This window comes from Lates calcarifer, linkage group LG13, assembly GCF_001640805.2.
Source record: "Lates calcarifer isolate ASB-BC8 linkage group LG13, TLL_Latcal_v3, whole genome shotgun sequence".
Lineage (NCBI taxonomy): Eukaryota > Metazoa > Chordata > Actinopteri > Centropomidae > Lates > Lates calcarifer.
In genome coordinates, this window is record NC_066845.1 from 26,988,045 (window position 1) to 27,014,598 (window position 26,554).

General features: G+C 40.3%; 2 protein-coding genes across 2 annotated transcripts; both read left to right on the forward strand.

The window, feature by feature from the left end:
- Nucleotides 1-162: 162 nt before the first annotated feature.
- si:dkey-220o5.5 (actin filament-associated protein 1-like 1) lies at nucleotides 163-14,537 on the forward strand. Its single transcript, XM_018664125.2, has 16 exons — nucleotides 163-312; nucleotides 7,118-7,252; nucleotides 7,541-7,618; nucleotides 7,690-7,751; nucleotides 9,282-9,399; nucleotides 9,477-9,709; nucleotides 10,398-10,577; nucleotides 10,690-10,776; nucleotides 10,980-11,049; nucleotides 11,191-11,429; nucleotides 11,523-11,632; nucleotides 11,793-11,910; nucleotides 12,109-12,196; nucleotides 12,570-12,736; nucleotides 13,134-13,244; nucleotides 13,506-14,537. The coding sequence occupies exons 1-16, from the start codon at nucleotides 237-239 to the stop codon at nucleotides 13,530-13,532; spliced, it is 1,899 nt and encodes a 632-aa protein (XP_018519641.1). The 5' UTR covers nucleotides 163-236; the 3' UTR covers nucleotides 13,533-14,537.
- Nucleotides 14,538-15,477: 940 nt separating this feature from the next.
- Nucleotides 15,478-25,609, forward strand: LOC108875314 (ras-related protein Rab-14). Its single transcript, XM_018664137.2, has 8 exons — nucleotides 15,478-15,606; nucleotides 16,070-16,128; nucleotides 17,604-17,657; nucleotides 17,800-17,977; nucleotides 18,800-18,866; nucleotides 19,383-19,470; nucleotides 19,569-19,599; nucleotides 19,869-25,609. The coding sequence occupies exons 2-8, from the start codon at nucleotides 16,077-16,079 to the stop codon at nucleotides 20,044-20,046; spliced, it is 648 nt and encodes a 215-aa protein (XP_018519653.1). The 5' UTR covers nucleotides 15,478-15,606; nucleotides 16,070-16,076; the 3' UTR covers nucleotides 20,047-25,609.
- The last annotated feature ends 945 nt before the right edge of the window (nucleotides 25,610-26,554 follow it).

A 26,554-nucleotide genomic window follows, 5' to 3' on the forward strand; every position in this document is an offset into this window, starting at 1 on the left:
CTCCTCCCTCCCCCTCTCCCCCTCGCTGTATAAATTAAATTAACTTGACTTCCTCTCAAACCTCTGACCAGTAGTTTACATATTCAGTGAGGAGGTTGTTTTCATCTCCCCCTCCCTCCCCCTCCTCCCCTCCTCCCTCCCCTCCTACATAATGACTGTTGGTCCGTCCTCTCTCTCAGACTCAGACTCGGAGCAGAGAGTTTGTTTCTCTGAGGAGGAAATCTGTTTGTTATTTGATGGTTCGGACTCTGCAGCAGAGAAATGAAGATCAGCAGCGACTGAAGCGACCAACAGACATGGACAAACAGAAAGGTACCGAACTCATTTTATTATAAAACTGGAGAAACATCAAACACAGGAACTGAAATAAAGAAGGTGGTTTGAGATTTTCACACATTTCACATGTGAAAAAAAGAAATTAAAATTTAATACAAATCCGTCCACAATAACAACTTTATTTTCTACATAAAACATGAAATAAAAGTTAAATTCACCACATTTCCTGATATAAACACTAATTTCAACCTTGGTCTTTGTGACGACCGAGAGTGAATTTACTGTTTTATGTTGTTTTTATTACAATGTGTGTATTTATTATTACATTATACCCACATACATGAAATAAATGGTTTATAATGCTCTATAATGTAGTTTATAAGTTTCTGTTTTGGGTGTTTAAAAATGCAGTTTTTATATCATTCAGCTGTTTATTTACTGTTAGAAAGCATTTATTTCATTCTGCTTAGAAATGTTAAACAGAGTCACAGCCTCAGAATAAAACTGTCACCAAACCTGGAAAATGTATTGATTAATTTATGAGATCAATACACAGAGGTGTGACAGATGCAACAAAACCAAACAACATCCTGATGAGTTCTCTTTTCTAACAGTCTTCAGGTGGAGAGGAAAGGTCACGGGGTTCATACTCAGGCAGTGGTGGAGAGTAACTAAGTACATTTACTCGAGTTGTGTACTGGTGCTTTGACTCGTTACTTTGCAGATTTAGATCATTAAACCAAAATATGTCCAACAAACAGACTGAGCTTCACACTGAGTACTTTTACTTATATTTTGGTTTTGAACGTGTGGAGATGAGCTCAGGATATTTCTCTGTCGTCCTGTTGCGTGTCGACTCTTCATCACTCCGATGGTATGTTATCTACAGCAACACAACAACAATCGGAAACTCCCGTCTGTCCTCCTCCATCATCCTTCCTCCCTCTCCTCCTCCTCCTCCTCCTCATCATCACTTCCTCCTCCTTCTGCTCTCAGGAGACTGAGCTAATAGACTGTTTAGATTCAGTAGATCTGTGCGTGTTTGTTTCAGCATTTTTCTCTCATTACAGATCCCTGACTAGCTGCTGTTGGTAGTTTTAGTTCCATGATTACACGTTTATTTATACAACGTAGAACATTCAGCATCGTTTTCATGGCCATTCAGGTTAAAGATTATTTATTAAGTGCAATAATTTATCAATAATTATATCATATTTCTGTCAGGACATCCAGGCTGTATATAACTTGTTAAGTCGTGAGACATGACCAACAAAAATACTGTTTCCGGGTCCAACTTTGCAGAGGTTCTCCTGTTAACCTAGCTAAGTTAGCACCAGTTAGCACCCGCTGGTAAAAGCAGGTATCCCTGATATAAGCTCTGGGTTTTACAGCGTGTTTCTTGCTATGAGTCACATCTTCATATTTCAGTTGTCAGTCCTTTTCTGTGCTGCTCAACTAAAGTGAATAAAGCTGGACTTAGTTTAGCTATCTTCACCCAGCTAAGATGAAAACAGACAACCTCGGGTAGCTATTTTTGCTATTTTTTGGCAGCACAGAAAAGGACTCAGACCCAGAGCTTCTATCAGGAGTGACCACTTTTGCCAGAAGATGCTAACGTTGCCTAAACTTGCTACGTCTTCATGTCTCGGTTGTCAGTCCTTTTTCTGTGCTCCCAAAAATAGCAAAAATAGCTAGCTAATGTTGTCTATTTTCACTTTAGCTGGGTGAAGATAGCTAGTTAAGACCGCCTTAATTTGCCTGAGCAAGAAACACCCTGTAAAACCCATAGCTTATATCAGGGATACCTGCTCTTACCAGCGAGAGCTAACCTGTGCTAGCTAGGTTAGCTAGCTAACGTTAGCACTCGCTGGTGTCAAACTTTGCTTTTCTTTATTCGCTTACTTGTTTTTTTTCAGTGAAGCAGTAGACTGACACTTGATTGGTTTTTGGACTCAGATCTGACTCAGAGAAGTTGAATCAGGAAACAGGATTTTCATCGGTCGTAACGTTACGACTTAACAAGCTGATATGTGTCATGATCTCCCCCTCTCTGGAATTTGTGCTATTTCCTGTTTAGTTTTGAAGTGACTCTCCTTGTTGTGTTCGTCTGTCTTTGTGTGTTTTTCCCTCCACTTCCCCTCACCTGTCCTGCCGTCACCTGGTCTTTCCCCGCCTGCACCTTCGTCCATAATCTACCTGGCCTTCATGCAGTAGCGCTCTGTCCTTTGTTCCTTTGTCACTTGATCCTGTTTCCTTGAGTTAACCACATCTATTCAATAAGACAAAGAGCAGGAGATAAATGGAAGAAGTCTTCTGAGGTTGTTGAAGACAGAGAGAGACGCTCCTGTTCTGATCCGGGAGCTGGTTCCACCATCAGGGAACCACAGACCAGAACAGTCTGGACTGAGAACAGCTTGTGGTCAGGGATGGAGATGATGATCCCTGAGAGTCTGAGAAGGAGCAGAAGCCTGAAGGATTGAGTTCAGACCCAGAGGTCTCTCTGCAGGCAGCAGCAGAGACCTGGATTAGATTCAGGTGTCCATGTTTAGACAGTGGAGGTCAATGAGCAGCAGACTGATTGGCTGGGATGACTTAGAGACACTGCAGACAGAAGCTGCTAATAGCAAATTCCGCTAACTTATTTGATCAAAATGTAAACAATTACAAGCTGAAAAAGTTGCCGTCCACACAAGTTTGTTCATTTTTAATGCAGAAATGTGAATGTAAAGGTCTATAAATGGATGTTTGTTGCTGAAATGCACCTTGGGAGTTGTAGTTAACCTCTTGTCAAGCTTGTAATTTGGCTTTTTTTAATAAGAAAAAAACAGATGTACTTAATGATTTGACCCAGAGAGCTACAGGGTGATGAAAATGAGTGGGATTTCTGATTGGACGACTGAAGTTCAGGCAGTTTGAGGAAACAGCAGCGCAGTAATGTAAACGTTTCTGCCGTCCTATATTTACCAACCAGAAGATGAAAGAGAAAACTGCTCCACACCCTGCAACACACACACACACACACACACACACACACACACACACACGCCGTCTTTCAGATAATTTGAGGGTTTGGTTTTTATGGTAAAGCAGCTTATATCACTAAAATACACACTTTCAACTTTTCTAAGGTTTTTAACTTCAGTCTGTTACAAGATCATCTCTTCACTTTTCTTCTTTCAAAGCAGCTTCATTTTTTCAAAAAGTTTAAAGGTCAATTCATCAAATTACAAAGACATAGTTCAAAGCGTGAACTAATTTCTACTACAGAAATATTCCCTTTAAAAACTGCTCACTGTTTCTGTTTTATCCTCGAACACTGACTGAAAACATTATGTTACTGCTGATTTTAGATATTTTCACTTCAGTGTTTCACAGCTCAAATTAAAGAGTTAATTCTTGTTAATTGTTAATTTGTTTGTTCATATGTTGCTTAGGTTGTTCATCTGTATGTTTGTCAGTTTGTTTACCTGTTAGTTTGTCCGTTCATTAGGTAGTTTGTTTGTTTGTTAGTTTGTTCATTTATTTTTCAGTTTATTTGTCAGTTTTAAGAGAGTTTGACTATTTGTTCCTTTCTCAGTTTAAATGTTTATTTGTCCGTTTGTTATTTGGTTTCTTTATTTGTTTACCTACTTGTTATTTAGTTAGTTAGGTGGTTTATTGTTTATCAGTTGATTTGTTTATCAAATGATCAGTTTGTGTGTTTATCAGCACACTGCACAAACTGAAAACAAAACAAAACAAACTGACTTTCAGAACCAACACGACATACGTCCAGAGGTTTATGTGTGAATGCAGTCAGTGATGGAGGCCGTCGTCTACGTGTTATAGTTGTTTAGCTTCTGGTTGTTGTTAATGTTGTGTTTACTGATTTGTTGTTGTGAATGATGAACAGTGGACGTCATTCACTGTGTGTGTTTGTGTGTGTTTTCTGCAGCATCAAAGCTGGAGACAGGAAGTAATGTTGATGGTCAGATAAGCAGCATTCAGTAACACAAACTCTGTGTCCGTCTGTCAGTCCAGCAGCCGTCTGTCTGTGTCCTCGTCTCTGAGGTGTTGTTTCTCAGCAGTGCAGTGTTGTTGTCGTGGTGTTGTGGGTGTGTGAGGTATGTACAGTTCAGTGTTTAAAACAGCAGCCGGCTGATAAACAGAACTGTAGGATCCTTAAAATCAGCACAGAAGAGTTAATCAGAAACATTTAACCTTCGTCTCCCACTCGGCTCAGAGTGTGAATGGACTCACTCTGTCTGTCTGAATGGAGCTGAAGCACAATCACTGACTGTTGGAGTTTTTTCTCTCTGCATTTCTTACATTTTCCCCTCCCTCTGATGATAATGGAGACTGTTCAGAGATCAGTTCAGTCAAACCTCTCAGGCTCATTCACTCCAGTTCTGCTCCACTCAGCAGCAGAAAACAATAGATCATGTCTCCTGTCAATTATTATGATTATAAAATGACATAAGCTGGGAATACATACACAATAAAATACAGATGGGAGAGGTTGTTCTAGTCTTTTCAGAGGTTCTACTCATCCTTAAGGACATGGATATAAAAAATTCTAGGAGTGTTTTAGCCGGTTCTAATGGTCAGGAAGTCTTGAACTGATTTTGGTCATCCATCAAGAGGTTTTGGTGATCATATAGGATGTACTCATCCTAAAAGACATTCAAGAGGTTATATAAGGTAGATAGTAGATAACAAGTTTAACAAATAAAAGGTTGTACAAAAATTCCTTCCTTGTGGAGAATTTGCTGTAAATGTTTGCTCAGTACAGTTTTGTCCTTTTTCCCAGTTCTTGTGCAGGGACCTTGTGTTTCAAAGAGATGTAACAACACTGTCACTGAATCTTTATTCTGTGTTAAACATTAGCAGCATCCAGTAGCTTATCAGTGTGTGTCCTGTCACATCAGTTAACATGTGAAGGTCAGAACATCTGAGCATTTGGGAAGCTTCACCTGAACAGGTTCAGTTTAGTGTCCAGTGCTTTTTTATTCAGTCACCAACAGAAGAACTAACCTAAACTGTTTTATTCTAATTGACAGCGTCTTCTGTGTTTCAACCATCAACATCTTTTAGAGTCTTCTGTTACTACTACTGAGCTTTGGAGAGCTGAATGTTTATTTAAAACAGACAGAACTGACTTTGGATTTGTAGAGAAAGGATTTTCCCATTCACTTCAACACAGTCAGAGTTTGATCACAGCAGCATCTAGTGGACATGAGAGGAACTGCAGATAAATGCACCTCAGTGTTGATCACAACAGCTCGAGATGCTGCAGATTCAAACTGCTCAGAGTTATATCTTATAAATGGTAATGCTTAATTTAAAATCCCAGTTTGTCATCAAAAGTGTTGTTGTTAATTTTAGGTATTGGGTTAAGACGAACTTCACATACTAACAAAGAATTAAAGCTAGCAAGCTACTGCTACTAATATTGTGAGCTATGACATTATCACTGTAGCTAAAAGTTTGCTATTTTGCCTCTTACGCTGATAATACAGTTCTTATTATTGGTTTGCTATTTATGTTATTTTGTTGTGCGATCATGTAAATTGGCTCCATCTAGTGGTCAGGAGGGGAATCAGACAGGGAGGTAAGAAAAGCAGAATTACATTTTAAATAAAACAGAGGATTATTTATATGCTTTTTAAAAATGAGCTTTTGAGCCTTTAACATCAGCCAGATAAAGAAACAAAGAGGATGAGTGCAACATTAAAATGTCAGTTTAAATATTAGCTTTGTCTCTGTATCTATGACAGTGGATAATATGAAGTCGGAGGCGTCTTGTTTTGCTGCTTTTTAATGATTTCAGCTCTTTACTCTTCTGAGGCTGAAGCAGTCATTCATTCACTCACAGAGAGAGAGACAACACCTGCTTTCATGACATGAACACAGACCGACCTCATGACAGTTTCTATGTTGTAAATTTCCCTGCTGTGGGACTAATAAAGAATGACCTTATCTTATCTCATGTTTTATCAACCTGCTGATGACAAACTGGACCCTGATCACTTCCTGTCTCCTATAATACCAGTGATGATGTGGTCATAAAAAACAGACGTGAATAATAAAACGTGAATATCTCTGTTCTTTGGCCTATAAATGTCGCTTGTGTTCTTTTATTTTCTGCATTTATATTTTCTGTTTTTGAAAATAGAAAATGTAACAGTTTTTCCAGCAGTTTGGTTTATTACAAATCTGTATTTATGATATCAGATGATCAGTTGGTTGTGTGGTCAGAGGTTATGAGGAATATTTTCCAAGAGTTAAAGATTAAAGAGATGAAGAGAAAGAAATAAAGACAGTTAGTCTGAGTGTGTGTAAACAGAGACACTGAGAGTGAAGCTGCTGATGGCTGTGATCCACAATGACTCACTGTTACGCTCAGATAAAGTCTGTTTGGTGGTGATTTTCTCTCTTGTTTAACTTCCAGTGAAGTCTTCCGTGTCTTACTGAGCAGTGGTGGAGGGAGTGCTCCGTGTTAATGATTGATGGGAACAAAAATCTTTGGAATCTGTGCAGGATTGAGGAGGAACTGTGTATCAGGCCACTGTGAACAGTTCATGTCCATGGATGTTCACTAAAGTTCTTGTTTTTACCTCTGACAGACTCAGACTGTTCTTCTCAGTGTCTGACAGCATGATGACAGGATTCCTACAGAGACAGAGCTTTTTATTAAAGAGGAAGATCCTTTTAGTTTAACCTGAAATACCTCTATATATCTCTACCAGACTCCATTGACAAAAACAGGAGTTTTACTGGGAGCTGCTGGAATACCACTGCCTCCATCTGTTACTGTGTTTGTAGTATTTATCTGTTTGTCTGTTTGTCCTTCTGTCTTTAGTGCTGGCCAAGCTGATCTGGGACCTGCAGTCCTTCCTGTCTGTTCTGGACTCAGAGAACCTGAGTTACATCGCTCAGGCTCAGAAGAAATCCATCTCAGAGCTGCTGTCTAAGCTGCAAACACACGACACTCCAGGTAATACTACTACTACCACTACAACAATATTACTGATACTACTAGTGCTCAGGGTAAGGTGGCTCTGAGGTGCAAAATACAACAACATTTTGAACTAGACCTGGTTTTATGTGTTTGTTGTTGTTGTTGTGTTTTGTGCCTCCTTCATCTGAAAAAAAGAAGACAATGCGTTGACTCTCTGTAGAACATTTGCAGTCAAAACATTCGAAATATTGATGAAGTGGAGATTAAAATGGCCGCTCTGACAGAAGCTGGACTTTAACCTGGGTGTGTCTGTTGTGTTTCCAGTGGAGGATGCTGAGTACATGATCATGAGCTGTCCTTCATCGTCTCCTAGCAACGAGCTGACAGACACACCTGGGACAGGTACAGGAAGCAACATGTCTGTACAGGTCTGGAAAATGAAACATGTTGAATGTGTTTGTTTGTTTGTCCAGACGGCGTCCGGTCCTCTGAGCTGGTCTCAATTCAGGACTCATCTGTCTGGCTGAGGAACGGGGTGAGTAACCACACACTGGGAAACCGAAAGCCCCCCCACCCTGATCTACCCCTAACCACCTCAGCTCAGACTCTGCAGTGTGTCCTGGGTTTGTACCTGGTCTTGTTTCAGTTCTACAGCGCTGGTTGGGTTCTGCAGGGCCCCACAGTAAGTTTTTGCCCCTGGGGGCCCCACTTAAAGGTTAGTACAGTCGTGCTCATGAGTTTCTTCTTGAGGTCAAAGAAAAGTGGTCGGGAGGATGAGGAGGAGGAGGAGGAGGAGGAGGAGGAGGAGGCAGGTCTGTGATGTGGGTCAGTAATGACAGACTGAGTCCTTCTGAGGTTTGGGAGGAAACGGCAGCAGGGTTACCGAGTGTGTGTGTGTGTGTGTGTGTGTGTGTGTCAGAGGGAGTGACAGGATGTACAGTGTTTACATATGAAGCCATCTCTCCTCTATCTGTCGTCCTATTGGCTGAGAGCTCTGCAGAGAGAGGAAGTGGTCACTGATGGCGGCCGATTAGCATCTGGTCTACGTGATGGATGGACACACACACAAACACACAACAACAACATCTCCTGGGAAATGTTGTTCAAACACAGCATTTAGTTCCAGCAGTGCAGTGGTGGAAAGTAACTGAGTACATTTACTCAAGTACTGTGTCTGCTGCTCTGTGTGTCCAGGGTAATCAGCTGCCTCTTGGCCTCCTGTCATCAAAAATGCCCTCACAGCTCAAAAACTACAACTCCCATTAGCACAGTGTGTTCACTCTGAGCTGCACAGAGCTTCAGTGAAGACTCTGATGTTTTATATGTGGACGTCCTGTTTACGGTTTAGGCTCCGTCACAGTTTTAAAACAGAGCTTCAGAGCTCAGTTTAACATGGCAGTCTATGGGACTGTGGGTCAGCGCTCTCTGTGTTTGGAGGAGATTTATTCACAAACTGTGAGTCATGTGACAATGGGAGTCACACTGGGTGAGAGAGGACACATTTCTCTACGTCTTCATATAGAAAGTGTCTGTGTAGGTTGGAAACTGTGGGAATTAGAAGAGGTTTGAATTTTTCAGGAAGTCTTTTTCAGAGGTGGCAGTTAGTGATGATGTCACACATTCTAGAACATTCTGAACATTCCATGCAATACACACCCATTATAAACTCTGACACTGTAAAAAAGAACCCGTAAAATTTAAACTGCGATTTCATAAAAACTGGAACAGCTATCAAAATGCAGATTTAACCCAAAAAAGTCGTGTTGTGACCTGTTTAGAGTTTCAACCATGTTTCTACATGAAAGTATGTCAAAATCATGTGGCATCATTTTGTCCAATGACTAAAAGACTTAGAACACTATTCCCGATCGAACCGCATGTTTTGATGTATGTTTGCCGGGGTTTTCTCAAAGCTTTAGGACTAGTTACATGCCGAAATTTGTATGAATAATAAATAAGAAGAAACAGATTATTAAACGTGTCCGGCACATAATTAGCTCTGAGGTACTTGTACTTTACTTGAGTATTTCAATTATTTCACCACACTGCTGAACTATTATTTTAGATCCAGGGCCCCACAGTACCACCTCACCCACCAGGAGGTCTAGGAGGTGATGATGATGAAGATACCTACGAGGAAGCAGAGCCCTACGTACCTGCAGACACAACCACGTCCAACACTGGTATCTACAAACGCACACACAGACACACATTTGTGTAGAAACAGGTTAAAAACAGTAACAATAATCTTCATCTCCAGAGAAGGCGGAGTCAGACAGCAGTCACTACGAGTCATACGGTGAGGATGATGATGACGATGAAGATGAGGGGGAGGGGCTTGTCAAGGACAGAGCTCACTACATCCAGTGGACTGCCTCTCAGCCCTGTCTAAGGCCTGTCCCTGAGTCCCGCCTCTGTGGTTACCTGTGGAGGAGGAAGTGGCTCGGACAGTGGACCAAACAGCTGTTCATCATCAGGAACAACGTGCTGCTGGTGAGGACAGAGAGGAGACTGATGTAATCTAATGGACAACTGTTCACGTCAAAGGATAGGCCTTTTTATTAAAGAGGAAGATCCTTAGTTTAACCGGAAACATCTCTATATATCTCTACCAGACTCCTCCAGACTTCTTCATGTCATCCTCCCAGGATGGGAGGGTGTGGCACCGACCTGTTATTTCAAGTTTTTAGCGATGTTTGGAAGTGCATCCACGACATCATTTAACAAGCTAGTCAAGCTAACATATGTTACCATCCAAACAGATGGCGTGGTACTTTTACTTCAGTAAAGTATCTGATTACTTCTTCCACCAAAGTCTCACAGTAACACAAACACACTAACAGATGGAGGCAGTGGTATTCCAGCAGCTCCTGGTTAAATCCCTGTTTTTGTCAATGGAGTCTGGTAGAGATATATAGAGATGTTTCTGGTTAAACTAAAAGGATCTTCCTCTTTAATAAAAAGCTCTGTCTCTGTAGGAATCCTATCATAATGTTGTCAGTGTCAGTGTCAGTGACAAGAACAAGAACTTTAGTGGACGGACTTTGATGTAGACGATTGCCCATTGGATTACATTGCAGCAGCTGTCCACAGTGACTGGGTTCTCATGAAACTAAAACTCTCTTCTTCTTATTGTTCCACATTTTCTGTTTTGTGTTCACTGATGTCCTCATTGTGTCAGTGCTATAAGTGTGCTCGGGACCTGCTGCCTCAGCTGGAGCTGGACCTTCGCGGCTGTCAACTCGTCTACAAGTCAAAGAGCAACGGGAAGATCCAGCACCAGCTCAAACTGGTTCTTCTGGGCTCAGAGACCCTGGTGCTGGGCTACAGCAGCTTCCAGCAGGCCGACGAGTGGAGGAAGGTCAACAGCACACAAAACATCCAGCACACTCATTATTTGTCCTGAATGTGTTGTATTCACTGCTTGTTATCAGTGATGTACATCAGCTGGTCTGTGTGTGTTTCATGTGCAGGTGATAGAGGAGGTGAGTGCTGGAGGTGAAGTGGAGACTCAGAGTTCGTCGTCTCTGATCAGATCAGACCAGCTGCTGTCCTGCAGGGTGAGACACACTAACCATAACATTACATTTGTGATGAGATAATACAGTATCCAACTCCTAACATTAAACTAAACTCTTCAGATGACAACCAAGATAAAGTTAGTCACAACACCTTGATAAAACAACCATATGAAATCTATACTGGACTCACTCTGTCCAGGATTAAAGTCATAAAATTGATGATTTCATGTCTCCTTCTTCAGTCCAGTACAGTCCAGACTGACTCTGAGGAGGAGAAACCTTCAGCTCACTGCAGCCTCAACAAAGACAAAGGTACTCCTCTGTAAAACAGAAAACATTTTACTGAACAGAACACAGGAGCTGCTGGAATAACACTGCCTCTATCTGTACTGAATATAGTCGTCTGGCTGCTGCTCAGTAAACTAGGTGACCGGTGATGTATGTGACCAACAGGTTTCCTGAATGTGCTGATGAACTGTCAGTGGCAGAGTTTACTGTGTCAGGTGGAGGCCGGTCTCCTCAACATGTTTGGAGAGGAGGAGGAGCAGGAAGAGGAGGAGGAGGTGAAGAGGAAGCGATCTCCTCAGTACACCGTCCAGCTCAGAGGGTGCGAGGTCCGAGCCGGACCGGACACCGACCACTCCTACAGGATCACACTGAGCATGCTCGGTGACCAGGTTGCAGTGCTGGAGGTGAGTTGATGTGAAGTTGCATTAATTCGTTCATACAGTCATGTTTTTGCTCATGCACTCGTTTGTTTTTCCCTCCTCCCTTCCTTCCTTCAGGTCAGCAGTTCGGAGGAGAAGGAGCGGTGGTTGAAGCTGCTGCAGGACGGCGCTGCCAATCACAGTCACCATGGCAACAACGCACAGGAGCACACAGGTGGTGCTCTCAGGTAAGAGTCTGTTAATACGTCCATCCATCTGTTCTGCATCAGAGCCTGGTGACAGTGAACTGTCAGTAATAACTAGAACATCAAATACTGTACACAGGTCAGTCAGTCGTAACTTCTTCTTCTTCTTCTGAAGTCATGTTGTTTGTTTCTCCCTCCTCAGTGGGCTACAGATCCGGAGGTTTCCCACCTCCAACACCTACATGGACGATCCCTTCCACCTGAGCGGAACAGGCCGGGACCAGCCCGTCTACTCCAACACCTCCATACTGGAGCACATGGTACAAGCAACTGATTCAACTTAGTGATCACAAACGTCTATGAGCTGTTATCAAAGATGAACGTTACGCCTCTAACCTTCTGAAATAACTGCCTCATACCTTGAGTTGATGACGCACCTTTTACCTCCTGCAATAGACCTTGGGTTCAGAGGTTTTTATTTGTCGAACATGTCACCAGTGTTTGTGTTTTTCTCTCAGCTCCACAGCTCTCAGGATTTGGTTCACTGCAGCTCAGTGTCGTCCAGAGACTCTGTGACCTACAGTAACACCATCTTCACCAGCCACAGTGAGTCACAGCACATGAATACCTTCTTTACTTTACAGAAGGTCGCAGGGGGATTTTATCCATACACACCCCTGTACTAGATCTCAACATACACCTGTACATGAACCCCTGGGAACACGGTGGCTGCGGTACCTTCTTCTACTGCAAGAAACACTTCTCTATGAGGGATTTGTGATTGTCTCTGTAAAATCCAAGGCTGAGGCTGTGGTTCTCTGCCATAAAACGGTGGATTGTCCTGTGTATCAGAGGATAGATTTTTAAATCTCCATCTCTAATCTACTTGGGACTTATGAGGTATCCAGACCCATTAGATGGTCTGGGACAGGTATATATGTATAGACAGTATATTATAAACAGTATACTGCAATTTCAGACAGGAAGCTGGCTGAGGTGGAGCGAACCGTTCAGAAGCTGGAGCTGACCGGGAAGAGGCCGGTGCAACTGAGGGCGGGCTCAGAGATCAACCTGGCGTCAGCCGGGAAGCTAAACAAACGCACGTCTTTCAGACAGTCGCTGGCCGTCTGCACTGAGCGCGCTCAGGTGGGAAGGTGGATGGGAAATATACAAATATGTCAGAGTGAAGAGGCTGCTTCTAATTTGATTTGATATGATGTGTCATACAACACATGCAGCTCTGTTTATTCAACAATAAACAAAGAAGTGATCACTGATTGAGTAGTCAGAGGAAAGTAGCATCTTTCATTTTTTTCTGTCTCAGATTTAGTTTTTGTTCTGATCTTCTTCTTGTTCACTTTGAATACTCCCAAAATAAAACCAGTAGAAAATATAAATAAAACAAGTATAAGTAGAAATGCATGGCCGTAGCCAGGGCAAAATTTTAACAGAGGTCCAGATGCATCCTAGAAATGAACCACTTGTCATTTGGATTTATTCTGCTGCTTTATTCACTGGTTTCTGCTCTTCTTTGTTGGTCCAGGCAAATTTCCTGAACCCTCTGCTGCGACGGACAGCCTCGGCTAAAAACTCCCTGAGACGAGCTCCTTCAGCGCTGTTCATCGAACATGGGAAGGTTTTCCAGAGGAAGAAGGTCAGATTCAGACATGAACACCGATGTTACCTGAATTTACCTGCTGCTAATGCTGATCTTTTCAAACTCTCTGGTGTTAACAGCAAATAACTAATCAAATAATCAATAAAACAGACAAACCAATGGAACAATCAACTGACATGGTTGCCCCATTACCATAGAAAACAGCTGAATATGAATATGATTCATAGAGAGTGCAGTGTTGTTGAATAGTCTTTGTATCTTTTATCCACGTAACTGCTGCTGTTTTTGTTTCCACAGGAATGGGAAACCAAAGCTGCTGCTTGACACCAGCTGTCCAATCATCACATCCCATCCACAAACTACAGAAGACCCTCCTAAACTCCACTGCAGATTCAATTTCAAGTGACAAACTGCTCTGAACATAGACTGTCTATAGCTCAAACATTAACAGTAATCCAGCCATGTTTTGAAACTTCTTCATTTGCTGTTGTAAATACTTTCTCTATGATAAACCTCCAGAAGTTTGTCATCTTGTCACGTTCACCAGCAAACCAGAATTCATGACCATATACAAACATTCGTATGTGCAGACGTCTTAACTCGTATTAACAGAGGCCAGTGCACAGACCATCAAACATAAACTGTACACATGAAAAACACTGTATGTTTTCTTTATTAACATTAAACATTATTTATTTTTGTTTTTGATAAGATCCGTGATCATAAGATATTGGTACTTAAGAATCCAGTGTACCTGCTGTTGTTCTTTTTTTAATCGTACGCAGTCATGGAACAGAACGTCCAGACTGAACAAGACACAAAATAACTACAAATGAAGTGTGTCTTATGCGTGGACGCAGCAGTAAACAAACACAGCAACATGCTGACTGTACATTTACAGTGCTGGTCAGATATATTTCCAGATGAGCCACTGAGTCATTTCTTACTTCCTACCTAAACCCAGGTGCGTTCTGAGTGAAAACTTTTTTAACATATTCAGCAGCAGTCTTTGCAGTTATGTCAGGATTTCCTTAATTCTGTAATATTGTGATGGAAACAGTTTGTTCTCATGTTTAAAGCGTTTTATATCTGCTCAGTATGATCACTCACCGTTGTGAATTTCAGGGAACACATTAATTTGAATTAATTGTTTCTACTTTGTTTAATCACACATGGTCTTTATTTGATTTAACTAAAATGTTTTTACATCTGTCCTCACCATGATCAGCACAATGTTTTTAGTATATGACAACAAATCATTGATGATTTGTGTTAATTACAGTGATGGTCGCTTATTTGTCTAATTTTTATATTTAGTGAATTTTATAATCTCAGGAGAATGTCTCTGTGTTGACGTTGGACTAAACACTGATCTGTAAAATGATTCTGTAATATTAAAAACTGAATTTTACAATTTACCACTTCAGCTGTTACTTGTAAGGTTTTGAAATGTTGACTGGGTCACACAAAGCAACTAGAGCAGAGATTCTTTGTTTGTTGGAATCTTAATAGTGTCTCTATTGTAAGACAGAATAAGAATGATGTAAAATAATAATAAATATGACCTCTAGTCACCAGTCATCATCAGGAACATTGATCATTGATCATTGAACATTGATGAAGTCCCCTTATTTAGCATTAATAATAGAAACATGTAAAGTAGTTGTAAGCAGATATAGGTGTTTCTGAATGTATTATAGTAATGTACTTTATACTCAAGTGTGTTATGATGGACAAATTCTTATATTCAATGTGAGTTACACTTTCAGAGGATGTTATTAAATAAATATAGATTCATAACTCGCTTAGAAATCACAGAAAAAAAGACATTTTAACTTCAGAACTTGCCTGAGAATCATGGGGTTTTAAAGTTTTCTTAGTGTCAAAATCATTCATTAATAGTTGTCTGGACTCAAAGTGGTACATAGCAAACGGGAAGTGCTAATAGTAAATTCGGCCTTAATTTCCAAAAATTTAAATAAATTACGGCTAAAAAAAAAAACGTGCTAACCAGGTTGCATTCTACATCTTACTTAGTCCAAGGCGAGATCACACTATATTTACTTACATTATACTATACGTTATAGTAAAGTTTGCACATGTGAATATGAAGGACTTTTAATGTTCAGTGTAACATCCAAAACACTATTTTGACAAGAAATTAATAGAATAATAGAAAATAATAATTAATAATTTCAATAAATGAATCTCCCGCGGGGTGGCGGTAGAAGCCTGTAAGTCTCGCGGTATTATCCCTTTTCTCGCCGGTGAGGAAGAATCGCGGAAGTGGGGAAAGGTTTCCTGACGGCTCAGCAGGCTAGCCCGCTAACAAAGATAACTATCTGTCTAACCAGCGGTTTAACCAGGGTTACAGGTTAGATAGATACCCAGACCGAAGGTAAAACATCGGGGTGTGTTACACACCCTGCCTGTCCTCTTTATTATCTGATGGTTTTTTGCTGTGAGTTTTGATAAAAGCGGCCTCTTGCTGTTAGCCCTTAGCTGTTAGCAAGGCGTAGACAAAACTGCAGTTAGCCGGTTAGCTGCAGGGCTAAGCTAACAGAAGGAATTCAGGGGTTTTCTCGGGGAGGGAAGTCAGCTGAGGAAGGTTCATACTCGTGCTAAACAGGATTGCTTTTATCTCGCACGACTGTCACTGTGTTTAATGCTGCGTGCCAAAGCCGAGCTCGGTGTTTAGCCTTAGCTGTGTGTTAGCTTAGCCTAGCCGCTTCCTATTGTTTGTGTGTCCAGTTGAACGGTTTCAGTTGGGGGAGGTTGAAGTGAGACAGTCAGACAGGGTGTGGACTCTCTGTTCAAACACACACCTTTAGATTGAATTAAGTCTTTTGTCCCCCCCCCAGCATCAAGATGACAGCTGCACCTTACAACTACTCCTACATCTTCAAATACATCATCATCGGTGAGTGTCTGGTTTGTTTAGTATTATTTACTCTGATACTTTTACTAAAGTAAAACTACCAATGCCACACTGTATAAATACTCTATTACCAGTAAAAGCCCTGCGTTCAAAACCTCAATCAGAGCCTTGCTTTGTCTGACCATCAGTCTGAGCTTCAACATTATTATTATTAAAAATGTTCAAATAATTAAAAGAAAAAGCAACAAATTGTCACATTTAACGAAATACTTTGAATTTTTTTGCTTGTGACTTCACACAGGGAAAAACTCAGTGTTTAGTTGGAGCGTCTGGTCACACTTCAGATGTCTGACTGTTGTTATCAGTTCCTCCTTTAAACTTCTCACATGGTTTCATTTCAGTAAATGTTCAAATGAGCCAATATTTCACAATAAAATCAAAGAGCAGAGGGAAAGTCTAAAAGCTGGAAACAGATCAGTGAATCAGAGCTTTGTTTTTCTTCTTCCTTCTCTGATTAATCACCTGACGACCCCTCAAATTATTGGACTCAGGCTACATCCTCACTAATATGTCTTGATTTTAAAACTTATCGCTGTTGTTATGGTAACGCCTGGAGTCCATGTGACTCTGTAGATTTTTGGAAACGCTGGTGGACCCGTTTTAGTGTAAACCAGGGGTATCAAACTCAATTGCACAGGGGGCCAAAATGCAAAACACAGTTTAGCCCGCGGGCCTTGAGTTTGACACGTGGTCTAAACTATCCAACTGTTTAGTCACAGAGACAAAACAAGTAACTTTTAAGTTTATTCTTCAGATAATACCTCATTACCTGTACATAAGTAGGAGTTTTGCTTTTAATGAAGTATTTTTACAGTGATGATCTAATACATATATTTATGTAAAAGACCAGATTACTTCCTCCACCTATAGGAACAAGGACATAACTGGTTATTGTAGAGGTGTTAACAACCAACCAATCAACATTGTAGTTGGTGATGAAACAAAAAGAACTTTTTAATTTGTAGAAAAACATTTTGCTCTGTCTTTGTGAAAATTGATTGGGAGCAGAGAGCAGAAGTGGTAGGCTTTATAATTTGATTTTAGCAAAATGAAATGGAAAAGAATTTTGATTTTATTAACTGATAAAACAACATACTTCAATTCAGTGGACACAGAATTTTATTAGAAGATAGTCAAAAAGTCAAAGATCCAAGAAACCTGTGGACATTAAAGAAAACTGAAGGAGAGAAGACAACTACAACTCCCAAGGTGCATTTCACTAACAAACATCCAATCACAGAGCTTCAGTGCAGCAACAACAGACAAAAACTAAAGAGTGCACTTTTATAGAAACCTGAAAAGTTGAATGTTCTGAGTCTGCTGCTGCTCTGATTCACACCTCTGATGAGCTTCTTCTCCATAGTAACAGCAGCTGAAGCTCATGGGTAATGTAGTTTTTAGACCTTCTCATTCTGACCTTGGGTTTTAACCTTGATTATTTTTTTCTGTGTCTCCAGGTGATATGGGAGTAGGGAAGTCTTGTCTGCTGCACCAGTTCACAGAGAAAAAATGTGAGTCCTTTCTTCTCCTTCCCCCGTTATCTGCAGTTTTGTACTGAAATGTTCCTGCATCTGATTTTGGTCTAACAGTGACTGTGCCCTGGTAAAACAATAAATAATGATGTTTATTGTGTGTGTTTGTGTGTGTGTGCAGTCATGGCGGACTGTCCTCACACTATCGGGGTGGAGTTTGGGACGAGGATCATGGAGGTCCATGGTCAGAAGGTGAAGCTGCAGATCTGGGACACGGCCGGTCAGGAGCGGTTCAGGGCCGTCACCAGGTCCTACTACAGAGGGGCCGCCGGGGCCCTCATGGTCTACGACATCACCAGGTACTGATGGGGAGGGACGGGCTGGTTGGTGGGGGGTGGTTGTCCTTGAACTAAATCCAGAGTCACATTCTGAGGGAGGAGGGCTGGACACTTGGTGCATTCCAGTTGTACTCGGAGGATGGAATTTTTGAGTTCCTAGTTGGAAGTTTTAACTGGAACCGCCCCCTGAGGTCAGATTTCCCTCTCAGAAAGTCAGCCCCAGGTAGAGTGCACATTTGTTTTTATACTCCAAAAGAGCAACAACAGCAGAGGCTTCCCTGTGAGAATCCATGATTTGCCGACCTGTCAACTGGAATGCAATTAACTCTGAGGTGAAGTCACTCCCAGTTCCAACTTCTGATGTAAATGGAGTCTCCCTTACCTTGTCAAGCTAAGCGAGGTTAGCCTTCCTGTGCCCCCTTTTCAAGTGGACTTTCAGATTCTCACGTTAGTTATAGTCAAAGTAATCCCAAACGGGACTCTGGCACTTTATTCCGCCATAGAGACAAGACTTAGACAAGACTTTATTGATCCCTTTGGGATGACTCCCTCAGGGAAATTAAGTACCATTGCCATGATGCTAGCTATAGATGGACTGGCAACACGTCACGGACCATGAGTTGCTGATTGCTTAAGCAATGGCACCACTTCTAATTATTTTGGTTTCAGCGTGATTCAGATGTTCATGTTCCCTTCAGGATGAACTGTAATAACCTGGTGATACTCTGACTTTTCCTCTAGCGCCATCATCAGGTCAAAGTTATAATTTGTGCTGACAGTTCAGCTGCAGACACCTGATGCTGTTGAAGAATAACTCATCGTATTCTTTGCGTCTGTGTTTAGGAGAAGTACTTACAACCACTTAAGCAGCTGGTTGACAGATGCCAGAAACCTGACCAACCCAAACACAGTGAGTATAGACACACCAAGAGCTGAAACAGCGATCAATTAGTTGATTGATCAGTTTGTCAATGACAGAAAACTGTTGGTTCACGCTGTAGTGCATTAGGAGTCCAGTATTGACTCATTTGGGTTGTAGAAGGAGGTAAACAAGCTACCAGTACTTCAGTGCCATCTCACTGTAAACCCAACAATGCACTAACTAAAACGGTATTTTTGGGATTTTATTGCTAAAGTGTCTTTTTTACAGCTTGTGCCATGAAATATTTTCAGGATAACATCCTATGTCTAAAGCTGTAAGTTCATAATGTGTATCTAAATCATCAAAACTAGCAGAATTTTGTTAAAACAAATGGGAATTAAACTAATACAAATGCTTCTGCCCTGTGAAATAATTTACATCTAAATGAAATTTTCCTGCTCGGTTTAAAATCAGACTCTGTATATGTTTCTTATCCACAAGGAGCAGATTTTTTTCCTCTGCAATTTCATGCATTTTAGGTATTTAATAAATGATGTTTTTCAGGTGATCATTCTGATTGGTAACAAGGCTGACCTGGAGGCTCAGAGAGACGTGACGTATGAGGAGGCCAAACAGTTTGCTGAGGAGAACGGTGAGAGAGCAGAAAAACGTTGAAATGTACGGTATATTAAGCAAAAACAGGAAATCAGACTGACCCTCTGACCTTCTCTGCTTCCTGTTGTTGATCAGGTTTGCTGTTTCTAGAGGCCAGCGCTAAGACGTAAGTACACACACATACAACTCATATCTGTGATTGTATACTGGTAAAAATATAAACCATTTAAACTGGAGTGAAGAGTCAAACTTTTGTGTTACATAATGTTTGTTGAACCCACATCAAGTCAACTCATGAAAGTTGAGACCATTGCAGCAGTGGTTTGTGGTGGCTGGTTGCACTGTTCCTGATCAATACTGCACCAATTCCAAAATCTTTTGTCCCTATCAATAATTTTCACTCGCTCTCCTGTCCTTCGTCTTTTTCCCTTTTAGAGGGGAGAATGTGGAGGAGGCCTTCCTGGAGGCAGCAAAGAGGATCTATCAGAACATCCAAGATGGCAGTCTGGACCTGAACGCTGCTGAGTCAGGAGTCCAGCACAAACCATCAGCGCCGCAGGGAGGCCGCCTCAATGCCGACAGCCAGCCGGCGAAAGAGGGCTGCAGCTGCTAACCACAGACAGAAACTACAGACCCATCAAACAGACGGACGGACAGAGACAGATATGTACACAGAGATCCCCTCTCCTCCTGGCACTAGTATCCATCGTCTATCCAGAGTGAATTAAACAGGATTCAGATGGATTACATTTAACTTACCAGTGGCACAGTCCAACCATCTGCTGTCAAATCCGGACTGCAGTTTGGTACCCAATACAGCCATTTTCCACACAGTCAAACATTTACCAGCTTTGAAGTTAAATCAGGACACTTTCAATCAAATCCACAACTATCCAGATTTCAGTGTACCACCTCTGAACCAGTCTCCAATTTGGATCAGTGCTTGAAAACTCCCAAATCCAGACCATCCTGGACTTAAACTGGAACATTGTTTGCACAATCCCTCAGCATAAACCCCAACTGCTCTAGGTCCACACTTGGATCACGCTGGGTCTCATTTTGACTTGTTCACTTTGTCACAATCCACGCTACCTTCAGCCCACATCCAGACATGCTTGGGCCTAACCGGACTGTTCTAAGACCAGAATAAGACAACCACCATTCCAGCACCAGAAAACCTTTTTTCCAAGATTAGACCATTTCCCCCGACACTGTCTCTTCATGGTTTGGGGTGACATTGGTCCAACTCAAGCAGTGGTTGTCTAAATTTGAGACTCCCCTCATCCAGAATGTGAAAAACACCCATGTCTCAAGAGACGAACAAAAAATACCAACCTAATACCAAATTTGGACCAACTTCCAGCCCAAATCTGCTTGGCCCAAACTTTGGTCAGTCTGGATTATTGTAACCCCAAAATAAGCTGTAAAACAATGACCAATAACCAAACAACTGTTTTCCCTAAGACTGGACTTCTCTCCAGACTACATCTCTTACAAGTCTTAAGCACTGGTGGCTCAACTCAAGTGAGGATAGTACAAATTTAGGACTGCCCTGGCCACAAATATGAATCACTGATAACCCAAGACACAAAGATACAAGGCTCAGACTTAAACCAACCTACAGCCTAAAACTGGACCAAAGGGGTTGCCTTAGTTTTAAATCTGGACATTGCAATGGAGAGTGCCAGAGCCAAGGCATAAACTGGATCACAACTGGTCCAAATCAAGACTGCCTTTGGCTCACATGGAGGCACGCTTTACCTACGGGTCAGCCAAGCAGGACCATTCAGAATGAGGAATAGGGCAGGTCTAAGCCCATCATCAGATACCTTTGTTCCAAGATAAGACTACCCTCCAGACCCAGTCTCTTCCCAATGTGGACCCCTGTCGACCCATATCAGTCAATGGTAGTCAGGATTTGGTCTTTCATCCCTTGAATTTGGTTCACCCTTGTCCCAGAGACAAAACAGATACAAATAAAGGACTCAAATTCAGACCAACCTACAGCCCAAGTCTGAGCTATGCTTTCACCAAAATGCCAGTCACCCTAATGTGCAATAGGACATCACTATGGATACATCTAGAGCCTAGGCTCAAGCTGGACTGCTAGCACCCTGCATCCAGGTCTACCTTTGGACCAAAGGTGAGGGTAGTCCATATTTGGAATTTCATTTGTCCCAAATCTGAAACACCCTTGTCCTGGAGACGAATAACGATACAGTGCTTGATTTGGACAACCCTACAGTCCAAATCTGGACTGCTTTTCTAAAATTCAGATATTCAGTTCTGATATTCACTCTTTGATCTAAACGTCTGGGTTTTTATTTGTATTTGTGTTTTTCACATGTGATATCCCATCGTTTGTTGTTTAGTTGGAAAAGTCTTTAGAATTCATGCTTCAAAATGATAAATTCTATCACAGAGAGGCCTGGACGTCTGAACTCACCTCTGGGACGACTCCTCCATAGAAAACATTTCTTCATCTACTCGATTTCATGCCTTTTCCTCATCCACAACTTTCCAGACTAATCTCTTTGATGAAATACACTGCAGGCATTTTAACTGTTATTGTGGTCAAATGCGTCTCTGGAGGTGATCCAGCTGTTGTCCTTGTCTGACTACAGTCCAGTCACCTCGGATGCAGGTTAAAGGGGGGACTCCACTGATTTTATAAGATGATTACTTATCATGTTAATACTTATCTATAATGTGGTCCACGTCTATATCACTGGAGTACCCCTTTAATCCCAGCTGGAAGAAGGAGTTTGAGAAAAGATCAGAAAAAACAGAACAGCTCAGTCTACATAGTCTCATATATTATGCACACAGGTGTTTATATGAAGCATTAACTTAGATTAGAATTTTAATTAGACATCTTCATGGGTCCAAAATTTAGACCTGTTCTGCAATTGACCTGTCAAAACCCTACCTGAGTCCATCATGGACAAAATATTTTGTTCAAAACTGAGATGATTCAAAAAGTATCTGGGCACAGTAAGACAATGCCCATAGAAGTAAGTCTGAATATTAACTGGACTCAGGACCTTACCCAGGACCCTATCCTACCCTAAGTGGACCCTTGAAGACCTCCAGCAAACATATAATCACAGACAGGAATCCCACCTCCACCCAGTAAACTCACCATCTCTGCAACTCCACACTTTGCCTTTTTTAAAAAATCTAAAATATTTTAACTAAATAACTTTGTTTAAAGCAGCTTAGAGTATTGATCGCTCTGTAGCAAGATGCAGCAGCTGATTGATGAAGGTGATGATGAAGAAACAAATGGCTTAACCTGAACCAGAATGTCACTACTGGTCCCTCGGTGGATCTCAAGTTCAGGATAGATTTTTAAAAATGTTTCTTTTTCCTGTTATTGTTGTTTTGTTTTTTTTAATCAAACATAAATACAGTATATTTGTGATGTCACAGCTCCCCCTTGTGGCCATTTTTTCATCCCTCACATTAAGTGCATATTTAGGGAAGAAAAATGCCACAAGTGGAAGCAACGCAGATTCTTTTTAAGTTATTACTGCCTGTTTTTTTGTTAGTTTAGTTTTGTTTTTAACGTTAGGCCAGGATTACAATTTACTTGAATACATTGTTCTGGTTTCTTGTTCTTTACAGCTAAATTGTTATGTTGCAGTGAAGGCATCACACATTTTAAACCTAAACTGAATATTGGCTAGCTCTGCAAAAGTTTGGAGACAAAGTATTTGTGTGTAAGAGTTGTAAAAATTTAAGGAATGTGGACATTTTGCAAAACGTGTGATCTGGGCCTTGATATCCTGAAGTGCTTTAAATCTCCACTACTGTCACTTAACGTCAGTCACCAACTAAATAATCAATCGGAAAATTAGTTAATGGTGTTTAACGTGCAGTCCTGATTCAGTTCTCTCAGACTAACTGGGTTGGTCAGTAAATTTTGTTCCTAAAGAAGCATTCCAGCGCTAACTCGCTAACAGAAACAGACCAGCCCTGCTAGACTTTATTTAACAACATTTATTTTAAATATTTCAAAGCTGCATTAATTGATTTTGTTGTCAGGTATGTATTGCGAATAGAAAGCAAGCCGATTGATGCGCACAAAGATTATACCAAATAATGTTTTAGTCATTTCATTAAAAAACATATCAATTAATGCAGCTTTGACCTGATACGACGCTCGTTCTCTCTGATGGATTAAAGTCAGATTTACACTAAACAAATCAGCTGTCAGGCATCCAGTTTATGTCCAGTGTCTCTCCAGCAGGGAAAACACACGGTAATGATATTCAGTAATTCTGCTTGAATATCAGGAAGGTATATGGAATTTTTTTTTAAAAAGCCTGAGAAACGTTTTCTCTTATATGAAATCTCAGAAGCAACAAACGTCACTGATGGGTTATCTAATGAGTCAAGTATTAATTACTACATAAGTAATACACTGAGTTAAAGAATCAAAAATTAACAAATAAAAAGAATACATTCAAACTCTTCATACTTAACATTTTTTCTTTCCCTAAAAAACAATAAACTGAACCAGTTAAAAGTGTTTTAGCCAGGAAAAGAAGAAAATTCATAAATATAAAAATGTTAAGTCACAATAATGTAAAAAATTACTCAGACCTACAATTAGTATTTTCATTTGTATAATTTTTCATCTTGTCTTAGGGGAAATGCATTTTTTCTTAAAATAAAAAAAAACTAACTCTGACTTGCTATCTTGCAATTTTGACATAAAGAGATTTAACTTTATAAATTTGTTAAAAGTATTTTTTTTTTTTTTTACAATTAGGAAAACACAGAAATAAATTGAAATTATTTAACTCTCTCATGTACATTTATGTATTACTCAACAGTGACATTTGGTGCCTCCGGGACTCCGTACTGTTTTGCTGGAGTCTTGAATAAAATCAGTTCATTTAAAATTTTAAAAATCAGCCGCTGTTGCCTGTGGAAAAAGTCATTTTCCTGCCCTGTTCGCTTTGATCTCCCCCATCCATCATAGAATCAGGTCTGGTGATTTTGTGTACATATCCAGTCAAACTTTTTGAGTTTAGACCAGCGTCACCTGTTGTCAGTGGGTCCTGGACCACTTCAGCAAAGAATCTGGTTTTAAACTGTGTCTAAATCTGTCTGAATGGGGAGAGATCCATGTGATTTTACTCTTCGCTGTCCTCTGATTGGTGGACAGTTGCCTTCTTTAACTGTGATGCTTGATTTACGAACGAAACCCCTCCCTCACTGTAAAAACAAAAAACAACACATCTGACTTCCAAGTTTTCAAACATCTTGTTGCTTTTTCATCACGTAATAATCTGCACGCTGCATTCACTGGGGATTTTTTTTTAAGGAAAGAAGAAAATACTTTGTTTCCTTGTTGATACTTTTTGAAATGTAAGATTTTAACAAGTTTCCAGAGACCAAATGGTCACAAAAATCAACAATAAGTCACTGGATTCATAAAGAAAAACACATAGTTTTATTGTGACTGACGCCTTAAGCTTCCCTCACCAAAGGAAAACAATCATTTCATTAAAAAAAAATCAGAAATTGATTAAAATGGAACAGGAACTTCTGCGTACTTACAGTGGCGCCAGCAGGTGGCAGTGTTGTCACATAGCAATCGCCTTTTTATCTCAAAAAACGACATGCAGTTTGTTTAAAGATGCTTTGTCTGATTCAGTTACAGCATCTCCAGATTCCTAAATTTATATCTGTGTTCTGGGAATAAAACAAAAAGAGGGAGTTTATCTTTACATTAGCTAAATTTGTTTTAATTCTGATAAATGCTTGTAACAAGAAAACAGTGCTGTACGTCTCTGAGCTGCTGAGTTTTATGTTTAAAGCAAAAACTGTGTTTTAAATGATTACACTGATCAGTCAGATGGAGGTGCTGTAATCAGGCTGAAGGAGCTCTGATGCTTCAGGTCAGAGTGACGTAAACTTTGCGACAAATATCCGATTTTATCCCCTGCTCACTGGCTGTAACACATGCTCTGTACTTTTTATTCTTTTTATTTTTGTCCTGTAATGTCTGTTGATTTTTTTGTCTGCTAAAATAACAAACATGCTTCTTACGATGATTCTTTGACTATTTATATTCTTAATCTGTAATGATTTTCTTGAGCTGTACCTTTTCATTGTACGACCATGGGGATTCAGTTATTTGTAAATAAAGTATATATACTGTATATACGCTGATGACTCTGTGTCAGATTTGTCTGAATGACCGTTAACAAGTTGCTGTGGTTCTAAAGCAGCTGTGGTTCCGCCCTGAGGTTCCTAACTAGTTCCAGTTTCAGTAGGAATGCTAACGATGCTAACAGCCTATTTTTTAAATTGAATTAAAAGCAAAAATTAGCCCTCCTTGTGAAATTTGTCAATCTCCTGTTTCAGGTGCAGCCTCAGTTTCCAACATAAAGGTTGGACTGATGTTTTTACGCCTCAATTCAACAGTTTTATAATTGTACCAAAAAATACCAAGTGTTGTTGACCCTTAATAACCAGGATGATCACGATAATGTTCCCACAAATTAAATATGTTTATTGAAGCTTTCATGGATTCTGGTCCAGACGAGACACGAAAAATATTCTTGGAAATAGAAGAATAAGGGATCACTCTACGTTAACCAAGCATATTTATCAATGGCAACTTAATTATACAGCACAATATATCACACACAAGGCGGCGGCAAAGTGCTCTACAGACATTTAAACTTAAAAAAGGAAATGAGAAAACAAATACACAAATTAAAATGCAATAATAATGTAATTAATAATGTAAATAACTGTTTATAACACAAAAATTTTGTTTTAATTACATGGTAATGTAATTTTTAAATACATTAAATACACTTAGAAATGCTTACAGCTGCATAATAGTCTGTTAGAAACCAGTTATGACAGATAATAAATGAATATACTTCAGTATGTCTCAAAATGTTAGGGAGTCAAACAAAGTCTTGCTTGTTGTTGTTTCACTGTGGTTCTGAACTGTTTTTAAAAAGTGAGAAATGTTTGTTAAAAGTTGTAAAAAGAAAAAAGAAAACGTGTAAACGATCAATATATCAGTATCTGGATATTGTAGCAGTGCAGTTTCCCTCCTGACCACCAGGTGTTGCTGTTGGCTTTATTTT

Bases quoted from the DNA above. Each gene is read 5' to 3' on its own strand.
- LOC108875314 (XM_018664137.2), top strand. From the start codon at position 16,077: ATGACAGCTGCACCTTACAACTACTCCTACATCTTCAAATACATCATC. The intron at 17,978-18,799 runs GTACTGATGGGG...GTCTGTGTTTAG, and splicing joins ATGGTCTACGACATCACCAG to GAGAAGTACTTACAACCACT. The intron at 19,471-19,568 runs GTGAGAGAGCAG...GTTGTTGATCAG, and splicing joins ACAGTTTGCTGAGGAGAACG to GTTTGCTGTTTCTAGAGGCC.
- si:dkey-220o5.5 (XM_018664125.2), top strand. From the start codon at position 237: ATGGTTCGGACTCTGCAGCAGAGAAATGAAGATCAGCAGCGACTGAAG. The intron at 7,619-7,689 runs GTACAGGAAGCA...TTGTTTGTCCAG, and splicing joins GACAGACACACCTGGGACAG to ACGGCGTCCGGTCCTCTGAG. The intron at 12,197-12,569 runs GTGAGTCACAGC...CTGCAATTTCAG, and splicing joins CACCATCTTCACCAGCCACA to ACAGGAAGCTGGCTGAGGTG.